This window comes from Anarrhichthys ocellatus, unplaced genomic scaffold (genome assembly GCF_004355925.1).
Source record: "Anarrhichthys ocellatus isolate YVR2014 unplaced genomic scaffold, GSC_Weel_1.0 scaffold9, whole genome shotgun sequence".
Lineage (NCBI taxonomy): Eukaryota > Metazoa > Chordata > Actinopteri > Perciformes > Anarhichadidae > Anarrhichthys > Anarrhichthys ocellatus.
In genome coordinates, this window is record NW_022280039.1 from 7,086,841 (window position 1) to 7,109,375 (window position 22,535).

The 22,535-nt window shown below is 40.1% G+C and overlaps 2 protein-coding genes across 14 annotated transcripts in view; both read left to right on the forward strand.

Annotated features, from left to right (window-relative positions):
• arvcfb (ARVCF delta catenin family member b) overlaps nucleotides 1-9,751 on the forward strand; it is a 201,035-nt gene extending 191,284 nt beyond the window's left edge. For 12 of the 13 annotated variants that reach the window (XM_031848914.1, XM_031848910.1, XM_031848919.1 and 9 more), the window contains 3 exons: nucleotides 1,879-1,970; nucleotides 4,171-4,283; nucleotides 6,778-9,751. In XM_031848914.1, coding sequence (XP_031704774.1) covers nucleotides 1,879-1,970; nucleotides 4,171-4,272 — 194 coding nt within the window. In that variant the 3' untranslated portion in view covers nucleotides 4,273-4,283; nucleotides 6,778-9,751. The remainder of the gene's footprint in view (nucleotides 1-1,878; nucleotides 1,971-4,170; nucleotides 4,284-6,777) is intronic. The other variant, XM_031848921.1, reaches the window with a different exon arrangement.
• A 1,305-nt stretch (nucleotides 9,752-11,056) lies between these two features.
• txnrd2.2 (thioredoxin reductase 2, tandem duplicate 2) overlaps nucleotides 11,057-22,535 on the forward strand; it is a 19,039-nt gene continuing 7,560 nt past the window's right edge. The window contains exons 1-11 of the mRNA XM_031849358.1: nucleotides 11,057-11,258; nucleotides 11,652-11,717; nucleotides 11,807-11,863; nucleotides 11,961-12,105; nucleotides 12,517-12,591; nucleotides 13,155-13,233; nucleotides 13,935-13,997; nucleotides 14,272-14,342; nucleotides 18,204-18,223; nucleotides 18,627-18,718; nucleotides 18,823-18,997. Of these exons, the coding sequence (XP_031705218.1) occupies nucleotides 11,183-11,258; nucleotides 11,652-11,717; nucleotides 11,807-11,863; nucleotides 11,961-12,105; nucleotides 12,517-12,591; nucleotides 13,155-13,233; nucleotides 13,935-13,997; nucleotides 14,272-14,342; nucleotides 18,204-18,223; nucleotides 18,627-18,718; nucleotides 18,823-18,997 (919 nt within the window). The 5' untranslated portion in view covers nucleotides 11,057-11,182. The remainder of the gene's footprint in view (nucleotides 11,259-11,651; nucleotides 11,718-11,806; nucleotides 11,864-11,960; nucleotides 12,106-12,516; nucleotides 12,592-13,154; nucleotides 13,234-13,934; nucleotides 13,998-14,271; nucleotides 14,343-18,203; nucleotides 18,224-18,626; nucleotides 18,719-18,822; nucleotides 18,998-22,535) is intronic.

Here is a 22,535-nt window from a genome sequence, read left to right on the forward strand (position 1 = left end):
TCTCAATCCAGTGTCCGACAGTTATTTGGTTCAACGTCTCTCCTACTCGTTCTTTAACCGTTGCCAAGATGTTATTATCATATTAAAATTCAAACCACTGAACACTCTGATCTCGCTATGATCACTTCAGACATGAAGCTCTTTGATGCTGTATGCAAGACCCCTCTCTTGACAAGATGTTTGTACGAAGCTGGCCTTCATTAGAAGCTGAACAGATGTGGGTGGTTCTCCACTCTTAATAAAAACACTCTTAATATCTCATATGGCAGAGCTCCTCTGCTGTGAACCTTTTCAAGTAAATGTTCCTGCTGCTGTTATTAATATAGAACTGCAACTCTGATAATCTCTCTTTTTTTTAAAAACTTTTTTAGAATTTTAAGTGACGAAGTCGCTTTTTAAAGGGATTTTTTTCACACTCTTACCCAAAGCCCATTGTGGGGGGGGGGGGGGACATTACAGAGCTGGAGGAGGGGGTTAATATTCCACAGGGAATATTCCGAGAAAAACTCTTATTCTCTGAGATTATAGAGTCATACATTTACAAGAAAGAAATGTTGAAAACATTTTGTTTGTGAGTTTAATCTTTTTTAAACGTTTTTTCCTCCGGATATTACCCCTCTCCCCCGGCTTCTTAATTGTATTTATTTGTATTTATTTTTTTGCCTACGATGGCCCTAGTACGCCGTCGCACTCTTAGGGTATATCATGCTGGTTTTCCTACAAACCTCTGGGTCCATATTTATTAAGTGTCTCAGCATCCCTCCAAGGAATTGTACTTAAAGTTAAAGTACGACTAAAACTACTCTTCTTCTAAGTAGGAATTGTATGAAGCTTCCTACATTGACTTTGAACAAGAGGAAGGACTTCCAGGAGAGAGTGCGACGTCACTCTTTTACAACATTCAGAACTTTTCAATAGAATATTTGATGGCACACAGTAGTTTGTGGTTTGAAACATTAATATCAGGGATAATATTGGAAAAGCAGAAACTAGTTACATGTCTATGTGTCGGCTTCATGTGTGTGGTAAGTAAGTTAGTGCAAAAATGAATAAATATAAATTAATTATTGAATCATTAGATAAATAACTCCATGATTTGAATGTATGCACTTCGCGTTGAGTAATGGAGAAATAAGAAAAGGTAAAACTTGTATAAGGATTCTAAGATAACAATACAGTGTGAATAAGGTGCAAATCCAAAATACATACAATGACAAAATCAGATTTACAGTGTGGATCATAACAATGAACAAGTTGACAGTGAATGAACTGAATATATATGCACATTATCTGAGGTGCATGAGTGGTAAAAGTGTGATTGATAATTGCTGAAACTGTCCTTACTGTTTATTTGATTATCTCATTGTCATGAATGACGTCTTGAAAGTCTTTGGAGCTCTCCTTAATGTTTGCTGTGATAGGAGGGATTGTCAAGGCTGCAAATGTTGATCAAATGCTTGAAAATTAGGACCAAATAGAGTATGTGTGCCAGCTTGGGATGATTTTCTACGACTGAGATGCTCGATAAATACTGGCCCTGAGCTGGAATATGTGAGAGTGCATTTTTAAAGACCGTTATGGGGACAGGGTCAAATAGCACTTGCAAATACTTCATCTGGTTTGTTTTAAACCTACTGTGGTGGTAAATAAACATGAGTGCTAGAATGTTTGGAGAATCACAAGCTAAGAATGTGCTGTTTAGTTTACTCTTCTGTGTCCAACAACTTTCAGGCACTCTTGTTAAGTGTTCCAGTGCAGAAAACCACTCAGTCAGTGACTCTGCACAGGTTAAAACGACACTATAAATGATCTGTCCCCGTTTCTTTTTAATCGTGGATGGAGAAGAATCAACTGACCGTTGTTCTCTGACCTCATTAGATGGTTACTCCACCATTGACCAGAGGGACAAGGACTGCAAATTTAAGACAGTTGATGGCTCAGTGGACCAGACAGAACGGGAGCCATCAAAGGTAAATGCGCATCTCTTCTGGACTCCCAGGGGGGACAGAGGATGAAATAATGATGTCTCATTGAAACGTCCTCTCCTTCTGTGTCCTTTTCTTTCCCTCTCGCAACATGTTTTCTGGGGTGGTCCTCATTAAAGGCTCTTAATCCTATCGATTCTTTAAAGAGGCTGGAAGTTGTCATTCTCTGTTGATGTTGCCCGCCACAACTCAGCACCGCGGACAGCCTCAGATCTGAGAGCCGCCAGTTAATTGAGTGTAAGCTTTTGGCGTGTGTAAAGTAATTAATCTGAGACTGATTAAAAGAACCGCCAACAAACAGTCCTCTCGACCCTTGCCTTGGCAGTGACAGACTGCTGCATTATCAAGTGGCCGTCTGCTTATTATACAGCCGTCTCACCCTGCAGTCAAAGTTTGTTTCTTGTTGCGCTGATCGGCTATCCAACTTCAAAGAGGAGTCACAGGATAATGGGCTCAGAGGATGTCTGACACATGTGGGATGACTCTCACGTACTTTTTGCAGTTTACTTTTCATCTGCTTTAGTGCAAGATGAAAAGGGTTTTCCCTGTGGGATTGTAAAATGAATGCAGTGAAGAGTCCATTAAAGTCAGTTTAGCATACGTCTCTATAGGTGAATGGTCATATATCTGCTTCCCCATGCAGGTTAAAACTACCTTTTTACTAAAAATCTTTCCAAGGCAAAGTCTAGGTGGAAATTATGTCTGGAGCAGAGTTAATAGTACAGTTCATACAGGCTTTGTATCTGAGTTATGGTAGTTATTTGCTTTTTATTTGAAATTGGGTAAAACCAGGGTCAACTGAATTGACCAAAGCTCTGCTTTATAACTTACAAATTAAATTGTTATTTATTTTTTATCAGGAGTTATATAATCTCGGTTGCATTCTAAAGATGGGTCTTCATGTCTCTTGTCTTTCCTTCTGTTGCGGCTCAATTATCAGGGTAGCATTGCACATCTGAGAGGAAACTAAGACACTGTAGTTACATATATAGCTATATGTCATCCATGTGGCATTTTGCACTCACTGTAAACTAATAATCAAATTATACTGTTATAAAAATGTGGGTTTGTTGTTATGAGCGCCAGTGTCTACTTTATCCTTCAACAGTCAAATCAACTGACATGGTAGCTAAAAATAGATCTTACTTACAGGTACCTACCCACTATTCTGACTGCATTTCCTCTAAAAGTTAAAGGTGCTGCACTGATTTGTTTTGTTTAAAGGGGAACTCAACACCAGGCTGAAAAGCAACGTTTCACTTCCCTCTCTGGTTGAAGTTTTAATTTGTCAAAAGTTGCGCCCTGTTGCAGCTGCAACCATACACAACAGTGATGTCACAGTTCACTAACCACACCCTGGAGTGAACTTCTACATCACTGCATCAAGTTAAGAAGAAACAGTAAAACAAGATTTTCATCCGGTGTTGGGTGCTCTTACAGTTTAGATTTTCAGTGTTGTTTCTATTTTAACTGATGTCCGTTCTACATTGACGGTCAGTGGCGCTGGTTGTGTTGAGCTTAAGATTGAAATGGAACCAAAACAAGTGCAAAATGTATCCAGTTTAAAGATAGAATAAAACAACTAATGTAGCAGCAAAGTATAGCAGCACGAAATAGAAACAATAGGCAGCATCAGTATACATACTCAACACTGACCTCAGGCTTCAACAATCCATTTTGGTTGACACCTACTCTTCATCATAGCAGTTTAACTACTAAACCAGCTGACGTTATACTTTCACATCTTGAAAGGGCAGAAACCAACTGAGAAGCCACAGACAGGAGTAATCACAGCAAGCAGACTTGTTTCTCTTCAGCGTGCAGGCCTTCTAGCGTTACTCCAAAGCTGTCTTCTAAGTCTGCCTCCTGCACTGTACTTCCCAGAGGTTTTCTGCCCACTTAGAATGCAACTTGGCAGTTTAAACTGCTCTCTCCCCCTCTTTGATTTGCATGTTGTGGTTCACTGTTTTGAATCACTCTGAATTCTTTCCAAGCCATCCTGAAGGCAGGGGACTAACACTGGCTTCACTTATCCTGGATGTGTGTGTGTGTGTGTGTGTGTGTGTGTGTGTGTGTGTGTGTGTGTGCGTGTGTGTGTGAGTGTGAGAGTGTATTTGTGAAATGTATTGACCTGATATTGTTTTGCTGTGTTTGTTTTTTTTAACTCGTCCTCCTGTGGCCACAGAATGACACAAATAGGAAACACTATATCAGGACTAACAGGCCTGCAGTCAGTCTGGTGGACGCTTGTGATGTTAAGCCCCAGCCTGTTGATTCCTGGGTCTAAATGCATGCATGGTAGGTCTCCAAAAAATAAAAGCACAATAAAAATAACCACCTTCACCTTTTGGGTTGGATTGTAGCATCCTTTGCATTGCCTGTTTGTCTTTTCCACCTGTGTTGCTTTCAACCTCACACTGTCATGTAGCTGCACCCAGAGCAGTCAGCTGGAGGAGTCACTCTGTTCTTTCCATGGAAATTAACATAATTCACTTGCAGTTCAACTGAAAACATTTTTTTAGGTTCAACATTTTTAGATTGTATTTAAGATTTATTAAATGTATACATTGTATATTAATTTTATATTTACACACACTTCCATACGTAGATAAAGGCCAAGATGGCGCTACCAGAGACTCAAAGTACAAAATAAATCACAAATGAGAAACTTAGATTTCTCCACGTTCAGAAGCAGTTTGCTCAGGGCTGTAGTGAGAGTGACACTGAGCATTTACAGAGTTTGTGTGGTGTCTTTTTTTCTAACTTTTCTAAAAACCAGAACCACAAGATTAAAATGTAGGTTGTGCGTAAGCTGCCGTGGTTAGCACGTCTATCTAACTAGATTTCCTACAATAGTAACAGAGTGTTACTTCATAAACCAAGGAGCACACTGCTAACGAACGTGGAGTAACAGCTTAAAGAAAGGCTAATTTCACGACCTGTGCATCCACTATATATTATTTCCCCACTGTGTGGGAGCTGGTCCTGGATGCTGTCAGAGTTTAGCGTAAGCCTAACATTTGCAGCTCTGTCCTGCTCTTCATTGTAGAAAAAAAAAACCTTCGTGTAACATACATACAAAGTAGAAAAGGCTTTGTTCTCTTTTTACAATTCAGCAACACCTGTCTGATTGCAATGCACACCTAGCTTCACTCACTAGATCCCCTGATGGCCTCTGCTGAAATTGGTGGCAAATGCTGAAGGATAATCATTCTTCTGCACTTCAGATGGATCCGCCAGGGACTCAGTTAACACTTAATGAGAAGCAGTAGGGAGAAAGAACATATGCACACACACAGCATCTTAGCTCTATCTACATTCGATTCGAAGATAAATAATTCATGTAAGTTGATGATTTGATGATGGAAGCCAACACATAAGGCAGAGATGTAATCAAGGGTGAGCTCACATCATTTCAGTTTACATATATTTTGTGGTCTGAAGTAGTTCATTTGAATATTTTGTGTTAATGGTCATGGTATAAATGATGCAAAGTGGCTTTTGATGTAACTTAGATGGTCATATTTCCCTGCAAGTTACAGAACAAAAAGAAATTCCGCTTCTCTTTGTGAGAGGCCTGCATCCAAGAACGGCTGAATTTCTTCTTTCTTTCAAATGTTTTAAGTTCATGCATGTTAGCTGTAAGGCAACAGTTTGTAACAAGTAACAATGAAAGACATCTAAATTAGTAATGCCCTTATACCTGTACATACTTTATGTAAGCGACCTTACGAGGTTTGACTGAATAACCAACCTGACGCAGTGACTTTTGCAAAGCAGCAAGCTGATCTGGGTGAGCTTCAGTAGTTGTCATTAGTTGCCATTCCTCAATCAGCAGTCTTTATCTCCTCTCTCCGCCTCCTCCTCACCGCTGTTGTCCTCTCCTGTGCCAGAGGCCTCTTGCCAGACCGCGCTCATCTTCTTATGTCAATCAGTGGCCATCCGTTCAATGCTTTCATCTCCATCCATTGCATTATCATAGGAAATAGGTGACTCTGATTTGTGGTATCCATTGTAATTTTATCACTTTATTAAAAAAATATTCTGAATATTCTGAATATTATGGGTAATATTCAGAATTAACCATCAGGTAAGTAATTCTCACTTCATTGAGCACATGCAGGATTTCAGCCGACTCATTAAGCATCTGTTTTGCTGTCTTTTGCCTCCATTTGCCATCTGGGCTGACATAATTGAAGCATTTGCTGACAGTGATGTAATTTGTGAAGTACTGTGATAATGCCAGCTGATTGTCTTGCTGTTTGTCATGAGAGCACAACTGGAGAGTTTTACATTAAATTCACATACATTGAATGCAAAATGTGGTTCCTGCTCTAAATATAAATCATGTTAGGATGAAATGTTTAAGGAAAAGGCTGGTGATATGGATGTTTTTGTCAACAAATCCCATGAAAAGACCAAAACCAACAACGAATTGATCCTAGTCACAAGTATAGTCTGTGTAGCAAAGTCTTATTCCTCTGTGCCATAGAGGTCCGCTTACAAGCATGCTACATGTGTGGTGATCTTTATCTGAAAATAGAATTCCACATGCTACAGTCAGTGAAGGGAAGTCTTAATATGAAGTATTGAGAGAAAGACTTATTGTTGGTTTAGATCTTTTAATAATGGAATTTGTTGACAAGAAAAAGCATAGAATAGTCATGATTTGTCATGATGGATGTCATTGTTTTTTACACTGTAGCATTTTGTACTGAAACCCTTTATAAATGGGATTTAAACTGTGTGGATGGTTCTTCTAATATTTTTCTCTCTTGTCCACGTGCTCCAGGCTTAAAGTAACGACACCCAGCTAGAGAAGGATCTCTCATATCATCACTGCCATTTCACATGGAGCTCATCTTTGGAGTTGGACTTTGTACAGAAAAGAGGATTAAAAAAAAAAAATGATGATCAGCAACTGCCCAGCAAACAGCCAACATTCTCATGCTTTTCAGAAAAAGAAAAAAAAAGAATAAAAAGTGACTACTTTCTCAAATCTACATTCCCACTGGACTTTACAGTGTTGAGCTCTACCGGTGACCAAAAACGGACAAAGGGCCGGTGCTGGTGAAGGAATGGACGTATGAAGGGCGAACAAAGTGAGATGAAGGAAATCAATGGAAAAGGAATGTGTGTTGGAAGGAAATCTGTGGGAAGCTGGAATGAGTGGTGACTGCATTTCAGTTTTCACATCTGGAAGAAGTTCATGCTTCAGTTTTGCCGGTTTTGGAGAATTTTACTTTCAGATTGTTGTCGGGCTTTGGTAATTTGATGTGAACAGGTATGGACTGGTGTGTTTGAAGGTCACAGAATGTTGTTTGCAGATTGGTGTGATGGACACGTGAAGGTGAAATGAGAGAAACCGATCCTGAGAAGAACTGTAGCATAGTTGATGAACATGTACACCCAGCAGTCTGCTCTTGTAGACTTACAATATATTTGGTTCACTGTGTTTATTCTTTTTTTTAAAGTGCACTGAGATGGTTTGAAATCAAAAGTTTTTAACAAGTGATTGATGTTCATTTATAAAGTGAGGTGTCTGCAAGTTGTGGTCCGGAGAAAAGAAAGCGACATAGTGTGTACATCACATGAAGTAACAGTTTCTGTTCACACTGCATCGGAAAAGTAAGCTAAAAACGGAAACCAGCGGTTTCTGTTTCATCGTGGTCATCATGTTGACCCTCACTCACAGAGCCGTGGTTACTTGTGTAACCACTCATATCGTGTAGCGACGCAGTTTCACGAGTTTCCTGGCTGGTTGCTCTTTGTCAATGATGTGTATTAAAGAGGATATAAGGCATTTTGTTCATAAATGATTTGTGTTTTTGAAAAGAGAGGCGCAAGTTTGTTCTCTTGATGAAAGGGTAGATCTAAAAGCAGTTTTTATTTTTGTTGGCTTTTATATAAATGTATATGAGGTTCAAAAGGAAATAAAATTGAAAAATGAAGGAGACAAAAAAACAACAAAAATGACCGACTTCTTAGTTGTATATTAATATCACATTGTTTGGAAGCACATCTCATTTGATAAAGGCTCACCATGTTTGTAAACAAGAAATAACCACGTAACTTAAATGTGTGTCAAATATTGTCAAGTTACGCCGACGATCACCTATTTATATTTTGTATTTGTCCAAAAAAAAATTACAGAAAAAAAGTTTATCTGCAGTGTTCTTTCTAAAGGCCATGTTGTCTGACAGCCCGTGAATCTTCAAACCAGACACTCTGGAGGGGTCAGAGGTCAGGCCAATGAGATAGACAAGAGACGGCAGTGTTAATAAAGGTTCTTTAGTTTTTCTTCCTGATGCATTCAGACCAAGTTACCGCTAACCCTGAACCCTACTTCACCGGTGCATCTTAAGAAATATTCAGTCGTGAGCATGAAGCAAAACTGTACAGATGTTTATATTCTATTCTTTCCAAGTGCCAGTTTTTTGTGGTGTCATTTGGATATTAACTAATTAATTCATGTGCAAGAAGAGAGTACAGGAAGACGAGTGGATCTGGATGTTTAGGGCAAAATAAAAGAGTTACATCACACTGTACAGAAACAAAACATCAAGTTTGGTCATATAGTATATATTTTTACAAGGTGTTAGGGTGGGCAGTTGAGATGAAGAAAAGCAGAGAGATACAGTATCATATTGATGTGTTTCTCTTGCTTGGTGAGATTGCAAACTAAATCCAGTGATGATGTGTTTTAGTCTCCTTGCCAGCCTCAGTCTGTCAGAGAAACAGAAAGAGAATCCAATCCAAGTTGGCATCACTCATGCGTCATCAAGGCGAATGGCATGTGCCTGCGTTGAAGTCTGATTTTTCTTTGTGACGTATGTGACTTTATGAAGCTTGCATATTTTACACAGTGTTTACAAAGATGTATGTTGTGGTAAAAATCAATAAACTACAAAAAAAAACTTACTGTATAGATATTAATTTCAGAGGTTAAAAAAAAAAATTATGAAGATACCCAGCAATCCCTTTTGTGTGTCCTCAGAAGTGTGTGCTTTCATTGGACAATACTGAACCCTAACAACAAAGACCCGAATGACTGTCTATTCCTGACTGCACTTTGCAGTACCACAACCAAAGGATCTGGAGTTGTATTTACATGCATTCATAACAGGGGGGGGTTTGGTTTTGTGGATGTACAACGCATTGTAAATTCCCCAAATAAAGAGCCAAGCAGCTGTGTTGTAAAAGAAATGCAGGACACGGACACACATCGAATCAAACATACCTACCTGTGTAGATATAACTGATTCAAGACCGTCAAAATCAAGTAACTGTTCTACTCAGTAGCAGATGTGTTTGTACCTATCATGTGCCTTAACCTTTTCCATGGTAGATAAAAATAAGTGTGTTTTATATAACTTTATTCCTCCCTTTCAACTGCCATCTCTCCATTCTGTCTGTTCACCTCTCCTCCACCCTTCCTCCCTTTTACCTTCACTCAAGTCACTCATTCATTCATTCTGCCCCCCGACCCCTTGTAGGATAGACTGTTGGTGGGTTTCTGCATTGTATTACATTGTATTATAAACTTTTAAAAAGATAGTCATTCGAATAATGGTTTTGATTTCCTAGAGGAGTAAAGTTGTTAATGCTTTCGTAGCGAGCAGAAGCGATGCCACAGTGACAGAATGTATTATGTTAATTTTACTAATACCCAGAGGCAAATATTACGCTTGTTAAACATAACGGAAAAATACTGGTTTGTAGAGTATACATTTGGTGTGTTTTCAATAAATCATGCCTGGAAAGAATTGTTGCATGGCTCTGTGTCTTGTTATATATTTTGTTTTTATGTAATGATAGTCATGACAGCACTCCCTGTAGGCTGCAATGCTCATTACAACCATCACAGAAATGTATCTGGTCAGTTCATCCTAATAACTAAAATGGAGTCTAATTTGTGATGCTCACAGTGAACAATTTACACAGGAACTACTTTTTTTTTCTTTTTACCAAGGAAATAGTCCTGATGAAAAGTGTTGACTGGATTTTCCAAAGTAATGGGGTGGATACTGTTTCTGGAAAAAATAAATACATTTTCCAATGAGATGACCACCACAAATGTAATTGGTTTTAATCTCCTTTAGATTGGGGTGACAGCAGAAACCTGTACAAAGTAAACCAAAGCCATCTGCATTTACCACTGGGGGTAATTGAAAAAACAATTGAACTCCAGTCGGTTCCACTACTACTCAAGTACAATTTTGAGGTACTTGTACTGTATTGTACTTAAACTTCTACTCCACTAAATCTCAGAGGCAAATATTACACATTTACCATCCACTACATTTATTTGATAACTTATCGGATTCAAATTAATAATATTTAATTGTAAAATAAACATATAAATGATATTATCATATCAATAATAATTTAATTATTGGTAGAGGGGAAACTCACAAGCTACTCAGCAGTATACTGTATGAATTGTACAAAATATAACAAATTAAAATGAGCCCCACTTTTATCCGATGCAATATTCAAGCTATGTACACATTCATGCAGAAATAATTAGAATATAATAATATAACATACATTATTTCGAAACTGACCATTCTGCATTATGCGTAGATTTTGGTACTTCCCATAAATGTTGATGCTTTTATTTTTGTCCTTTTACGTAAGTACATTTTTTTTTAATGCAGGACGTTTACTTGTAACTACAGTATTTCTGCACTGTGGTATTGCTTCTTATACTAAAGTAAAAGATCTGAGTACTTGTTCCACCCCTGTATTTAGAGTTGTCTAGTAGCAGAAGACACACTACGTGGTCCTGTATAAGAGGAGACAGCATCAGTTAACAGGGATCTGGAAGCCAATGTTATTACGGACCTGGTCCCGTATTTTAGTTTTTCTGAATTAACGGTAAAACAGATGAGTAAAACGTATACCACCCTGCATAATATGTGAGGTGGCAGTGAGAAACTTATAAACTTATATTTGTACATTTCCTTTATACACATAAACTGTAAGTTCTACACTCAGAATATGTAAGAATTATTCCACCACATTTATTGAGATTTAAACTTTTAATTTAGTATCAACAGGTGTTATTTATTTACTCATATTTCTGTTGAATAACAATAAAAAAGTTTAATGTCGAGTAAACCGTAGGACCCATTTCTTATCAGGCAATAGTCTAGCCAGCACATACCCGGCCTGGGTCCTTTCATAACAACAACATGGCTGCCCTCTACAGGGGCAGACACCGGTGGAAAAGGACTAATTCTTTGCATGTTTTGACAAGAAACCTGACAGGTAACACTATTTTGTTCAAACGTGTATTTTGTGTGGATATGGAGAACGGAACGGGCGCGTGTTAATAGTTGGACTTGTCTCTGTCAGCGAACAACTAAGTTACAAACCAGCAGCTCTGATGTAACTCTGGTGTAGTTTAACTAGCTGGCGGATCTGCTGCTTATTGTTATCCTGTTAATTAGTGTAAATTCCACATTCACCTGGTGTCCTCGGCCTCCCAGACCATCTTTACTCAAATAAGAAGACTACATTTGAAAACGCGTTTCGTCCGGTGGACCATGGCCACCTTTTTCACTTGCACATATCTGTACATACACATACTAATACTTCATAACTATACTATTTATATCAGTTTTGACTGTCTACTATTCATCATCCAATGTGCTCGTACAGGGAACTACGACTATGACCTGGTTGTTATTGGTGGTGGTTCAGGAGGCCTTGCTTGTTCCAAAGAAGGTGAGATTATCTTTTAAAGTTCCTGCATCTATGCTTCTGCACATTGATGTCTTTCTAACCACACACTGACAATATATCTGTATTTACAGCAGCACAGTTGGGACAGAAAGTTGCTGTCCTAGATTATGTGGAGCCATCTGTTCAAGGTAAAATACATTGTGCCAGATAGTTACAACAATGACAGTTTGTTGTTTTATTTTAAGACACCATTGCGTATATATTTTCTAAATGTTTTTCAAACAGGTACCAAGTGGGGTCTTGGTGGCACGTGTGTTAATGTTGGCTGCATCCCTAAGAAGCTCATGCACCAGGCTGCTCTACTCGGCACCGCAGTCAAAGATGCTAAGAAGTATGGCTGGCAGATCTCAGGGCCCATCTGTCATGACTGGTAGGTCAATCAGATGTTTGTTGAAGGGAAACATAACCCTGATCAATCTAACAGATCGATGTGTATGAGCAGCTAAACAGCACCATCTAGTGGTGTAGGACAAAAATGCTACTTGTGGTTGTAAAAGGAATTATTACTTACTTAATTACTACTATTGAATACTCTTACTAACTGCTTGTATGTATTGAATGATGTATTCAAAGCTAAAAACACAATTCATAAGGGAATATTAGTCTGCTCACGGGCCAGACCAAAGATGTCAGTTATGTGAAAAGTGCTTTGACGGTGCTCTGATGGTCCAAATAATTAGCTAAAATTATAGTTTGTCCAATTCTAATTTGAATGTATATGGTGTTAAAAACAACATTATTTCCATGTTGATTTCAGTTAACTATGCCTGTTTTTTTTCAGGGCCACCATGGCAGAGGCTATTCAAAACCACGTCAGGTCTCTGAACTGGGGTCACAGAGTTCAGCTCCAGGACAAGTAAGTGACACCAGCTCTGCTCGCTCACTCGTTTTTCATGATACACTCTCATAAACACGCAATTTCCATAAAACAATAGATTATTTATATGTTCTTTTACATTTTAGCTCATTTGTATGACATGAGCTATTGCTGAAGGCGGTACGTTTCTGAAGGATTGGTCGTCAGCGGCCACATGTTGATTGAGTGGCTGGCTGGAGGGCAAACAGGTGTTAACCTCTGTGTGAATGTGGCCAAGCTCAACCTAAAATGTTTTCATTCCAGTCTGATAATTAGCTTGATCTCCACATATTAGTAATTCTCCTAATATGATTTTTTCTTCTTCTTTTAATCAACAATTAGCCTTGAGAGAACAGCAGAGAGGCATTGTTAACCACAGTGCAAAGCAGTAATTCCAAGTGTATTTCTTACAAATGTAACAATAAATGAGCACATATGTTAAACAAATTTCACATGTTTAATTGTTAGCAGGAAATAATTGAGAGAAATGGTGATGGGGTATCAGTTACTGTAGTTGATCTGCACTTCCAGAAGCAACCAGCTGTTCATTCTGTGTCTTGCAGGAAGGTGAAGTATCTGAACATCAAAGGAAGTCTGGTGGATGAACACACTGTCAAAGGACTAACTAAAGCAGGGAAAGAGGTGGGTGGCTCGTCTATTTATTCATTTATTCAATCAGTCCCAAACTGATGATTGGATTTCAATTAGTAAGACCACAATCAAAAATATATGAGGTACTTTATAAATCATGTTTATTATACTTGTTTTTCATGTGCATCATTAGATATTTACAGAAGCCCTGAGAGGCAAGTAAGAAAATAAATCTGGCGATTCATTTCTTAAGTTATTGTTCATGTGTTTATGACTTAAGAACAGGTAAAAAAAAAAAAATGGTTTTGCCAGAATCATTTTAGTAAGTGTTTGTTGTAATACTTATTTAGTCCACAAGAGGCTGCAGTTGTGTTTTAAATAAGAGTAATGGCTAAAAGAAAGACATGACCGTAATGTAACACATCTTGCTATCTTGTGTTCAGAGTGCATGGAGAAGTTAACCTCACCTGGAAGAAAACATGAAAGCCTTTTAGTCGTATTTAGAACACGAGGTAGTGGTGCACTGCAGCCTCTCGTTATCCAAATAAGTATTACAACAAAGACACCTGGCATAACTTTTATTTATGCAATATATAAATTCAACACCTCCATACCTACCGAGTGTTACGTGTTTCCATTATAACCGGAATGCAGAGTACTGTGGAGACCACTTGCTTTCATTGGACATTTCCTTGTTTTTTTGAAGGATATGAACAAAAGATATTACTTCACGTTTCCCTCCTCTCATACAGATGACCCTGACTGCCAAGAACATTGTGATCGCCACAGGTGGACGGCCCAATTACCCCACAAATGTACGTAACATTGCCCCCTCCCCACATTTTCCTCTGCCAGCATGTGTTGATTGATTGATTGATTGGTTACCAGGTACACCAAACAAATGAGAAAGAGCAGCCAAAACCTCTGAAGTGATGTAAAATGTGGTTTGTAAGCATCGCACTATGGCACACATACTGTACAAGCCTTAACACACAAAACATTGCAGGTTTTAGAGAGCGAACTGTTTGTTTTGTTCATAGTTGGTTGATAGGTTGATAGTTCTGCTCACAGCTTTAACTCTTGTTACAGATCCCAGGAGCAATGGAGCACGGCATCAGCAGTGACGACATCTTCTGGCTGAAAAAGTCACCCGGTAAAACGTGAGGACACCCTCCACCTGCAGACAGACATCTTATATTAAATCATATTATTAATAAGATATTACCCAGTCAGTGTCCTCTACATCTGATCATATACTGTGCTCATGGTATGCATGCAGTGTCGGCTACGCCACAATGCTGGAAGTAAAAAGTCCTGGTCATTTTGGGGATTTTACATCGATGCAAATATTTAGCTGTTTATATATTGATATCACCCGTAAATGCATGCAACTTAGTGTGTGTAGGATTGTTGGCATCGTTCTTATACAATGAGCAACAAGGGAAACGGAACCTCTAACCTCTGCAGTATTAATGCCTTGCTTTAACTCGCCGCGCTGACACGACACCTCCCCCTGTCACGCACTGTAATCATTCATCAGTGACACGGAGTTTGTTTTTCTCCCTTCCTGTCAGCCTGTCTTCGCCTCATGATTCCGATTAGCGGCGTGCATCCTGACCTTTACAGAACAAGCCCTTTAATCCAGCCATTTAGCCGCTGTCATCACCTGGTTAATTGGGCTTTCCCCGATGTTTCCTCTTGGCACAACGTGTAGACGGTGACTAGTGGTTGTGGGATACCTGGGTTGCGGTTGTTGTTTGCTTCTCGGTGACAGATGAGCGGAAATAATTCTTCCGATACGTAAGCTTCATATGTATCTATGCTGCCTGCACCCGGGGGACGTTTTTGGATTATATCATTTTTTTAAATGCAGATTTATTGCTTTGGCTTTTGATCCATGCTTATGTTTTTGGAAATGAGCAGAAAGCACTATATTACATGTTTTCATTTTTATTTTTAAGAACATCAGTTCCTTCTAATGTAATGCTAAAATGTGCGGTATTCCTATGTAGCATATGTTAAGTAATATATATGCTATTCAACTTTCTGACCACTTGGTGGCAATGCAAAATCATTTATAGACAACAAATTAACAGTGCGCACTGAAGCCATCAGAATTATCCACTTGAGCCCAGGAAGTCCTTTGATGTAAGCGTGTGACGGTTAGTGGAGTCCTCTACCTCCCTGCAGGCTGAACGAGGTTAGCGTTAGCTTTAGCTTCCTCTGTGAGGGTAAAGCACACACTCTGGCCAGAGCTGGAGATGTTGTTGTGCTGCCGAGCTTTCAGCTGTGCAGGTGAGGTCCAAGAGGCGGTTTCTGTCGGCAGGGCTGGTTGCTGGAGGGGGGTCTAGGCGAGTGATGGGTGTCTAATGGGTCTTGGAACACAAACACACCCGGGTGACAGATTTGGCCCCGGGACCCGAAGCCCAGAGCTGGCTGCCATCATCATCATTAGGAGAAAGCAGTGAGCACGTGCCAGCAGGGCTGTGATACTGGTCTAGGGATAGGCCAGTACACGAATGAGTTGGAACAGAATGAGGGCTTGTGTTGTGGCGGACCAGGGCCGCACTTCCCGGGAATATCTTTGCATAGCACCACACAGCATAACTTCCCAGCTGCTGTAGAGAAGCAAAACATTCACAGGGTCATAGATGCACTCGTGTGCCGGTGTTATACCATGAACGGCGTAGCAAAATGTCCCACGCTAGCCAACATGCTCTCAACAGTTACACTCTACCGTTGCAAGCTACACAGCAGCCCTGGCTGCCACACCTGTACCGCTCTCCTAACTGGCAGATTACATTTGCATGACAATTATTTACAGTAACTTATTATCGTGTCAAAAAGAGCGAGGAACTTGTCTTCTTTCCAAGGGTGTAGTCCATAATGAGAAGTCAAAGTAAAGATTCTGCAACACATGAAGTTTGTAAAACACAGAACATTCTACTTGACAGAAGTGTATGAACTCTACATGAAAACATTTGTACTTTCAAAAAGATATATTCAGGACGCCGAGGAAAAGTAGAAAATATAAGACCAGAAGTTTCCTCTAAATCCATTGGATTTTACAGGGATTTACAATGCCCTGTTCATTATTTAGTGCAATAGATTGATCGAATAAATGTCTTTTATGAAACTCTTATATCAGTCAGTTAATTGTCTTTCATACTCCCACTCACACAGAGAAATACACTGAAGTGTATAGGTGGGCTCATTGAAAGCATGCAGAGATCTGAAATATTCCACAGTGACAAGCAAATCATTTTGAATACTCTTTTGTTTGTTTGTGTGTTCTTTTTCAAATTATATGGACAAAATAAAGGTATTGGTTGTTTAAGATTTAATGGATAAAAGGCTGGTTCAAGGCATCCTCATTGTTTCATTGTCATGCAGTCCTTTTAGTTTTGGCCAGACTACAACAAGCAACATTAGACAGAAGTATCTAAGTTGGACTGACATCAAGCCTTGGCAACAAAACCCCCACATGCTCGACAGATACACAGGAGGAATATCCAAATGTAGTGTTTATCGGTGACGGGGCTCCTGAAGAACTACCCAAGGTTAACACGCTGCCATCAGTCAATAGACGGTCCTGTTCAGGACTCCCCCCGCTCTCCCTCCCATTCGCTCCCTTTATTAGACACACGGATAGCTTTCATGCTTGTGATACTTCCTTTGATCTAGCATGGCAGTTTGTATGAAACATAGACAAAACATGTAAGTGGGGAACAGGAAATTGATTGATGTTGCTACATTATGCAGCTTATAATATGAACATTGTTAAAGCAACAGTGTATGCCTAATAATATAGTTATGTGTGGTGCATAACCTGGATATAATTGTCCCCATTCCTCTTTAGATATCTGGCCTCTGAACAAAGTTACTGAATGTTTGAAAAATTATACACATGCTGTATTTGAATATATATATATCTTTTTACATTATTCAACACTAAATATGGACACAAAACGGAAAATAGAACAAATGTTTAGATGCACAAAGAAACATTAAGGAAACGACGACAAACGATCACCATGTAAATGGATCATAAGTTCATCGTTCCGTCATGAATAAGCTCCATTTATTCATCGGAAGCTACAGAGTTGCTTCTGTAATTTGCTTTTCAAGAAGTGCAGAAAGCGTCCCCATATTTTTTAGAATATCTGTAAATGGCTTTTTTGTAGCTTACGTCCATTTTTCCACGACCAAGCCAGCTTAAGCCCTTCTTGCCCCCTAAATGTCACCGTTGTTGAGTGGGGTCAAAAGAGCTATAACATCATCTTTTAGATGACAAATGTAGCAGCTGTACAGACTCAGACCAAAGTACAATGAGTAGGAAGGCGGCGAGGGGAAAATGGGACAGTTTCTCAGTGATGAAAGTGTAGAATCAAGCTAAAGCTCTTTGCCTAATCTTCTTTAAGCCACTTCACAATGTGCGCTAAGTGCAGCTGTGCATTACACAGACGCAGAGAACGAGGGCACCGGGGCTTTTAGTGGTTTGTGTTAGCATGGACAAGGGCAGGATGTGCCTCAGGCAGCCCGAGCTGTCAGGTGGAGCAGACCTAAGGGGAGGAGGTCTAGGTCGGAGAGGTAAAAACCAAGAATGAGAAGGGCCTCATCCGTTTTGGCTGACGGGCATCACTCAGCCGGCTGATGTGTGGACTTGAGCCCTGAACATGGCACACTCCATCTGCAGGGATTAGCCTTAACGCTGGCAATTAGCCCTCCTCAACGCTACAGATCTCAGGGCTGGATTAGAAGCATGATTCACCTGGACCACACACACACGTACACACACTCACTGCAAGTGCACACACCTTTTACTGTCCCCTGTTTTTTTCTGAGGTTGTGAAGTTTTGTAATTCATCGCCTCTCTAATTCTAGGATTTTAAAGCAAACATTTTCAATTTTGGACTCGCTTTATTTTTTTTTGGCCAAAACCTGTTCTGCACAAATGATATAATTTATTTTTGTTGTATTATTAGTTTGGCTAACAGCTTTGCTTAATTTGTGTTTTGCAGGCTTGTGGTTGGAGCCAGCTGTATCCTTTGTTTGCCAGAGAGCTTGTAAATGGAGCCCCTGTATAATTTCCGCTGGTTATCACTAGAGATATAGTACAATTATTAACTTAATAAAAGCATTGGCATCAGACCAGTTTCAAATAGTTTTTATGAATGACTCTTAGCACTTGTCTGATACTCAGGGGGCCATATCTGCAGTACTACACTGAGATCTTCAGAGGTTTTCAGTCTGAGATACATCATGTACCGGCCGTTTGGTAAACCATGATAAGATACGTTTTCTTGTTTACATGCTGCTGCATGACTGTGATTTCTCCTTTTTAAACTACTTTCTTGTTGTTGTTGTGTTATGGCCACACATCAAGTGCTACTGTACATGCAAATCAAGAAAAGTAGTGTAATCCTCAACCTGGTGCTGCTCAGACGTGGCTCTGGAGTGTGCAGGCTTCCTCACCGGCATTGGCTTGGACACCACAGTGATGGTCCGCAGCATCGCCCTCCGGGGGTTTGATCAGGTATTGCTTCCTGAACAACAGTCTGCATATTCTGCATAATCATGATTTTTATTTTATTTTTTTGTCGTGTCTGAAAGTGTATACTCTCTTTCGGGTTTATGCAGCAAATGGCAGGTCTAGTCACAGACTACATGGACGCATATGGGACCAAGTTTGCATGGAAGTGTGTCCCAAAGAGTGTGGAGAAGCTTTCCTCAGGAGCCCTGCAGGTGACCTGGACCGACACCCACACGGGCGACGAACACAAGGACACCTACGACTCTGTGTTATGGGCAGTTGGTGAGTCTATGCATGTCGCTGTGTGTGGCTCAGTTCACTTAAATCTGAAACAAGCCTGAATACATGTGATAATGTAGAGTAGAACATTTAAGTACGGTAATATGCTTCAAAAATCCTTCTCCCTCCACCTGGAGGCCACAGGGTCAAGTTTAAATAGAGAGCAACATGTTGAAGTGGTCGAGGCTCATTGTGTTGCTTCTGGACACTTGAGTAGAGGACGTGCCAAAGCTTTAGACTTGAGACTTGGACAGAAGTCCGACTTAAGTCACAAAAGTGAGGGCTCAATACTTGACCTGTACTCTGCATGATAATATCCAAGAGCAGTACAAATAAATAAGAGTGTGTCAGGCATTTGTGACATGAACTCACACCTCGAATATGACACTTGTTACATAGCTTTGAATGTCTTTGACTTGTCTCAATTGACTTGAGACTTGAATTGGACTTACCTTAAAAGACCAAAAAAACAACAGACTGATGCTCAAGCATTTAACCGGTACAGTCCTTAAAATTATTATACAACTTTGCCAGTCTTTTATAATCCAGATACTAAAATACCTGAATTATGACAAACTCAATTTTGCAAGTTGATGGAGAATCAATCCAGTTCAAAGTACAGTAATTAACCCATCATCCCCTATTGTTAAAACCTCTCTAGGTATTGCATGTCAATACACCGGTCGTATTGTTCCCCATGTATTTGTCTGAATGAAAACAGCGGTATGACTATTCTCCCTGCTGCCATCAATTTAATTGTTATCCTCAATAGAGAGCAGTGTCAGCAGATAGAGGAGGAATCAAGGCTGAAAACAAAGTAATAAAGCCTTAGTGATGGGAATGGCCAAGGGAAGTGTTAATCACCCACCGCTGGCTCTCTGGTTGGAGAGAGGCAGGACTGGGCAGGATGCACCCAGGCACAGGGTCACCACGTTCCCCTCTTTGTTCTCCCACTCTGGGCCTTCCTGCCCATGCCAGCCCTGCGGAAACCAACCCCGCATCTGTCACTGCCATCCCTGCCCGAGGCCCTCTGCCTGCCATTACCCGCCAGCATGCTCATCTGTCCATTCTCCATTCTATCTTTTCACTTCTCCCGTTCCACCAGCAGCACGAGTAACAATGGAGGGAACTTCTCTCAGGGCCACTGCCGTCGGCCTGTTTGTGTTTCCAAGACGGCACAAATGCTTCTGATTTGGCTACCATGCTTTTCCAGTGCACAGACTGTCGCTTTGAGTGTTGTGAGGAGGGTGAGAGGGTCCCCTCATGCCCTATGCGTGCGACAGCGACAAGGATGTGCGTGACCCTGCAGTTGAGATGACGTTCGTTCTTTCCTCCCGCGGCTGAATTCCCACATCGTCTCAGCGTTAGACTGCTGGTGAGAATGATATTTGCATTGACTGCATTTATCAGTAGGTATTCTGACTTGCGTGAGAGACTCAACAAAGCACAGGACATTTTGGGACCTGGCAAATTATTTTCAAATCCAATCCACAGTGCACCTATCGATGAAGTATTGTAACCTGTTTTTATCAGCTTTTACATTACATTTTACACTTAATGCAGCACATTGTTAGTTTTTGTAGTTATTTGTTTGTCCCCACGGCATCATCAGCTTCTTTAGTTCCTTGGCCTTATATCACATATGAAGTCATAACATCAGCAGTATTATCGTTGTTGGTGCTACTAGCTAAAAGCTTGCGTGCACCCAGCTATATCTATGACAGCTTTTGTTCCCATACAGTTCAGTGAGAACCAGTACCAGCGTGGCCTCTGCTCTTTGATGTGTGCATGCAGGAGTTATGAGTACAAGGCCACTTCCCTGTTACTGTGACCTTACACTAGGGGCCAGGCAGGGTCGCAGGCCTCTGTGGAGTTATTAAAGGCCAGAGGGGACCGGGGGACAGTATCACCACTGTGTGCCACATCCTTCTCCACGGCGCTGCCTCCCTCCACCTTTCCCCCGCTCCTTCCTGGCCTCATGGCCGCTCCCCTGTCCAGGTGTGCCAGCAGAAACACACCAGGAAACAGAACATTTCCACGCTTCCTGTCTACATGGGCACATTACTCTTCGTCCTCTCTGAGCTCTACAGTACTGAAGGATGTCGTTTGAAAACATTTCCTAGTTCTTTTTTAAAAGACTTTTGACCGTCTCAGTTTCATAAGTTACTGAATGTTGCTCTCCCTGTCTATATTACCCCGTGGGTTTGCAAACACTACATTGCAGTGCAATTGGGAAACATATTTGAAGTGAAAACAGACTTTTATATTATTCCTATTATTGAGATTCTTTTGGCAGGAACATGGTTTCTGCAAGTCAATGAGTATCATCACGTATAAGGAAGCAGTATAAGCATTCACAACCAAATACTGGCTGAACAGTACGTAAAACTGAACATCCAGAAATAGATATCACGCACATTTTTGTTATCACGGCATAGCGTAGGTGATTGTGCATGATGAATCAAATAAGTGTGTTACATACAAGTTTAAAGGGAGTTTTTCTATTTTGAATGCATTGCTCCCTTTTGCTTATGAGCCAACATCAATGACCAGTCAAACACTCTGACACTGTATGAGTCTGAAAATGTGGATTTTAGTATTTTTCTATAACATTTAACATTAATCACCAAACAAGCAACAATCATTTAGGTTTTGGAAAAGACTGTTTTTATATTAATTTATTTGATAAGAGTTTAAGTCAAAAGCTCATTTGATGGACAGTGTTGACAACACAAACAAAAAGTTGTCATTACATTTTGACTCGCATGTAGCTAAATTCTGATTGGTGCACAGAGATAAATTATATAATCTTTTTCCGACTGAGGCCCGCCCACTTTAAACCAGTGTGAAAAACATATGCACAGAAACATCTTCTATGAAATAACCAAGCTGCTCTAACTTTGGCCAGAAATACCGTGTTCTTGTAGGATCATATCGCTCAGAGTGAAAAGCTGCTTGAGAAAGTAGGTTCTTAGTTTTAAACTGAGTGGAATGACATACAGTACTCATGTTGTGGTGATCTAAAAGCATGCTGAAAGCAGAACGTAGAAGTGATGATGGTGACTGTAAGTTAAGGTTTTGGTTTCACACATCGCATTTGTAGAAAGTAAGGAACAATGGTGATACTAAACCACACTGTCTATAGAATAAATACAATGCTTTCCCCATTGCTTTGACATTTACACATGTGTTTCTATAGCTAGCGAGCTCTTTATCGATGTTCATCTTAAAATCTTTTTTGGTCTGAAATAGAGCACAATCAATATTTGACATCCTCTACGATGTATTCCCAGAAAAAAAAAAACAGTCCGCCCCCCCCTTCCACATTGCTCTCCCTTTTGTCTTTGTTCATTTGATTGATCAGATAAGCGTTCAGCTCTCATTTCAACTTGTGGCGGGTTGTTGTGGCTAATTAGCCTAGCAGTCTAGAGGCTTCCTCTTAATGTCACAACAGGCTTTGTTCAGAATCAGATTGGCCTATCTGTAGTACCACAGTGTGTGTGTGTGTGTGTGTGTGTGTGTGTGTGTGTGTGTGTGTGTG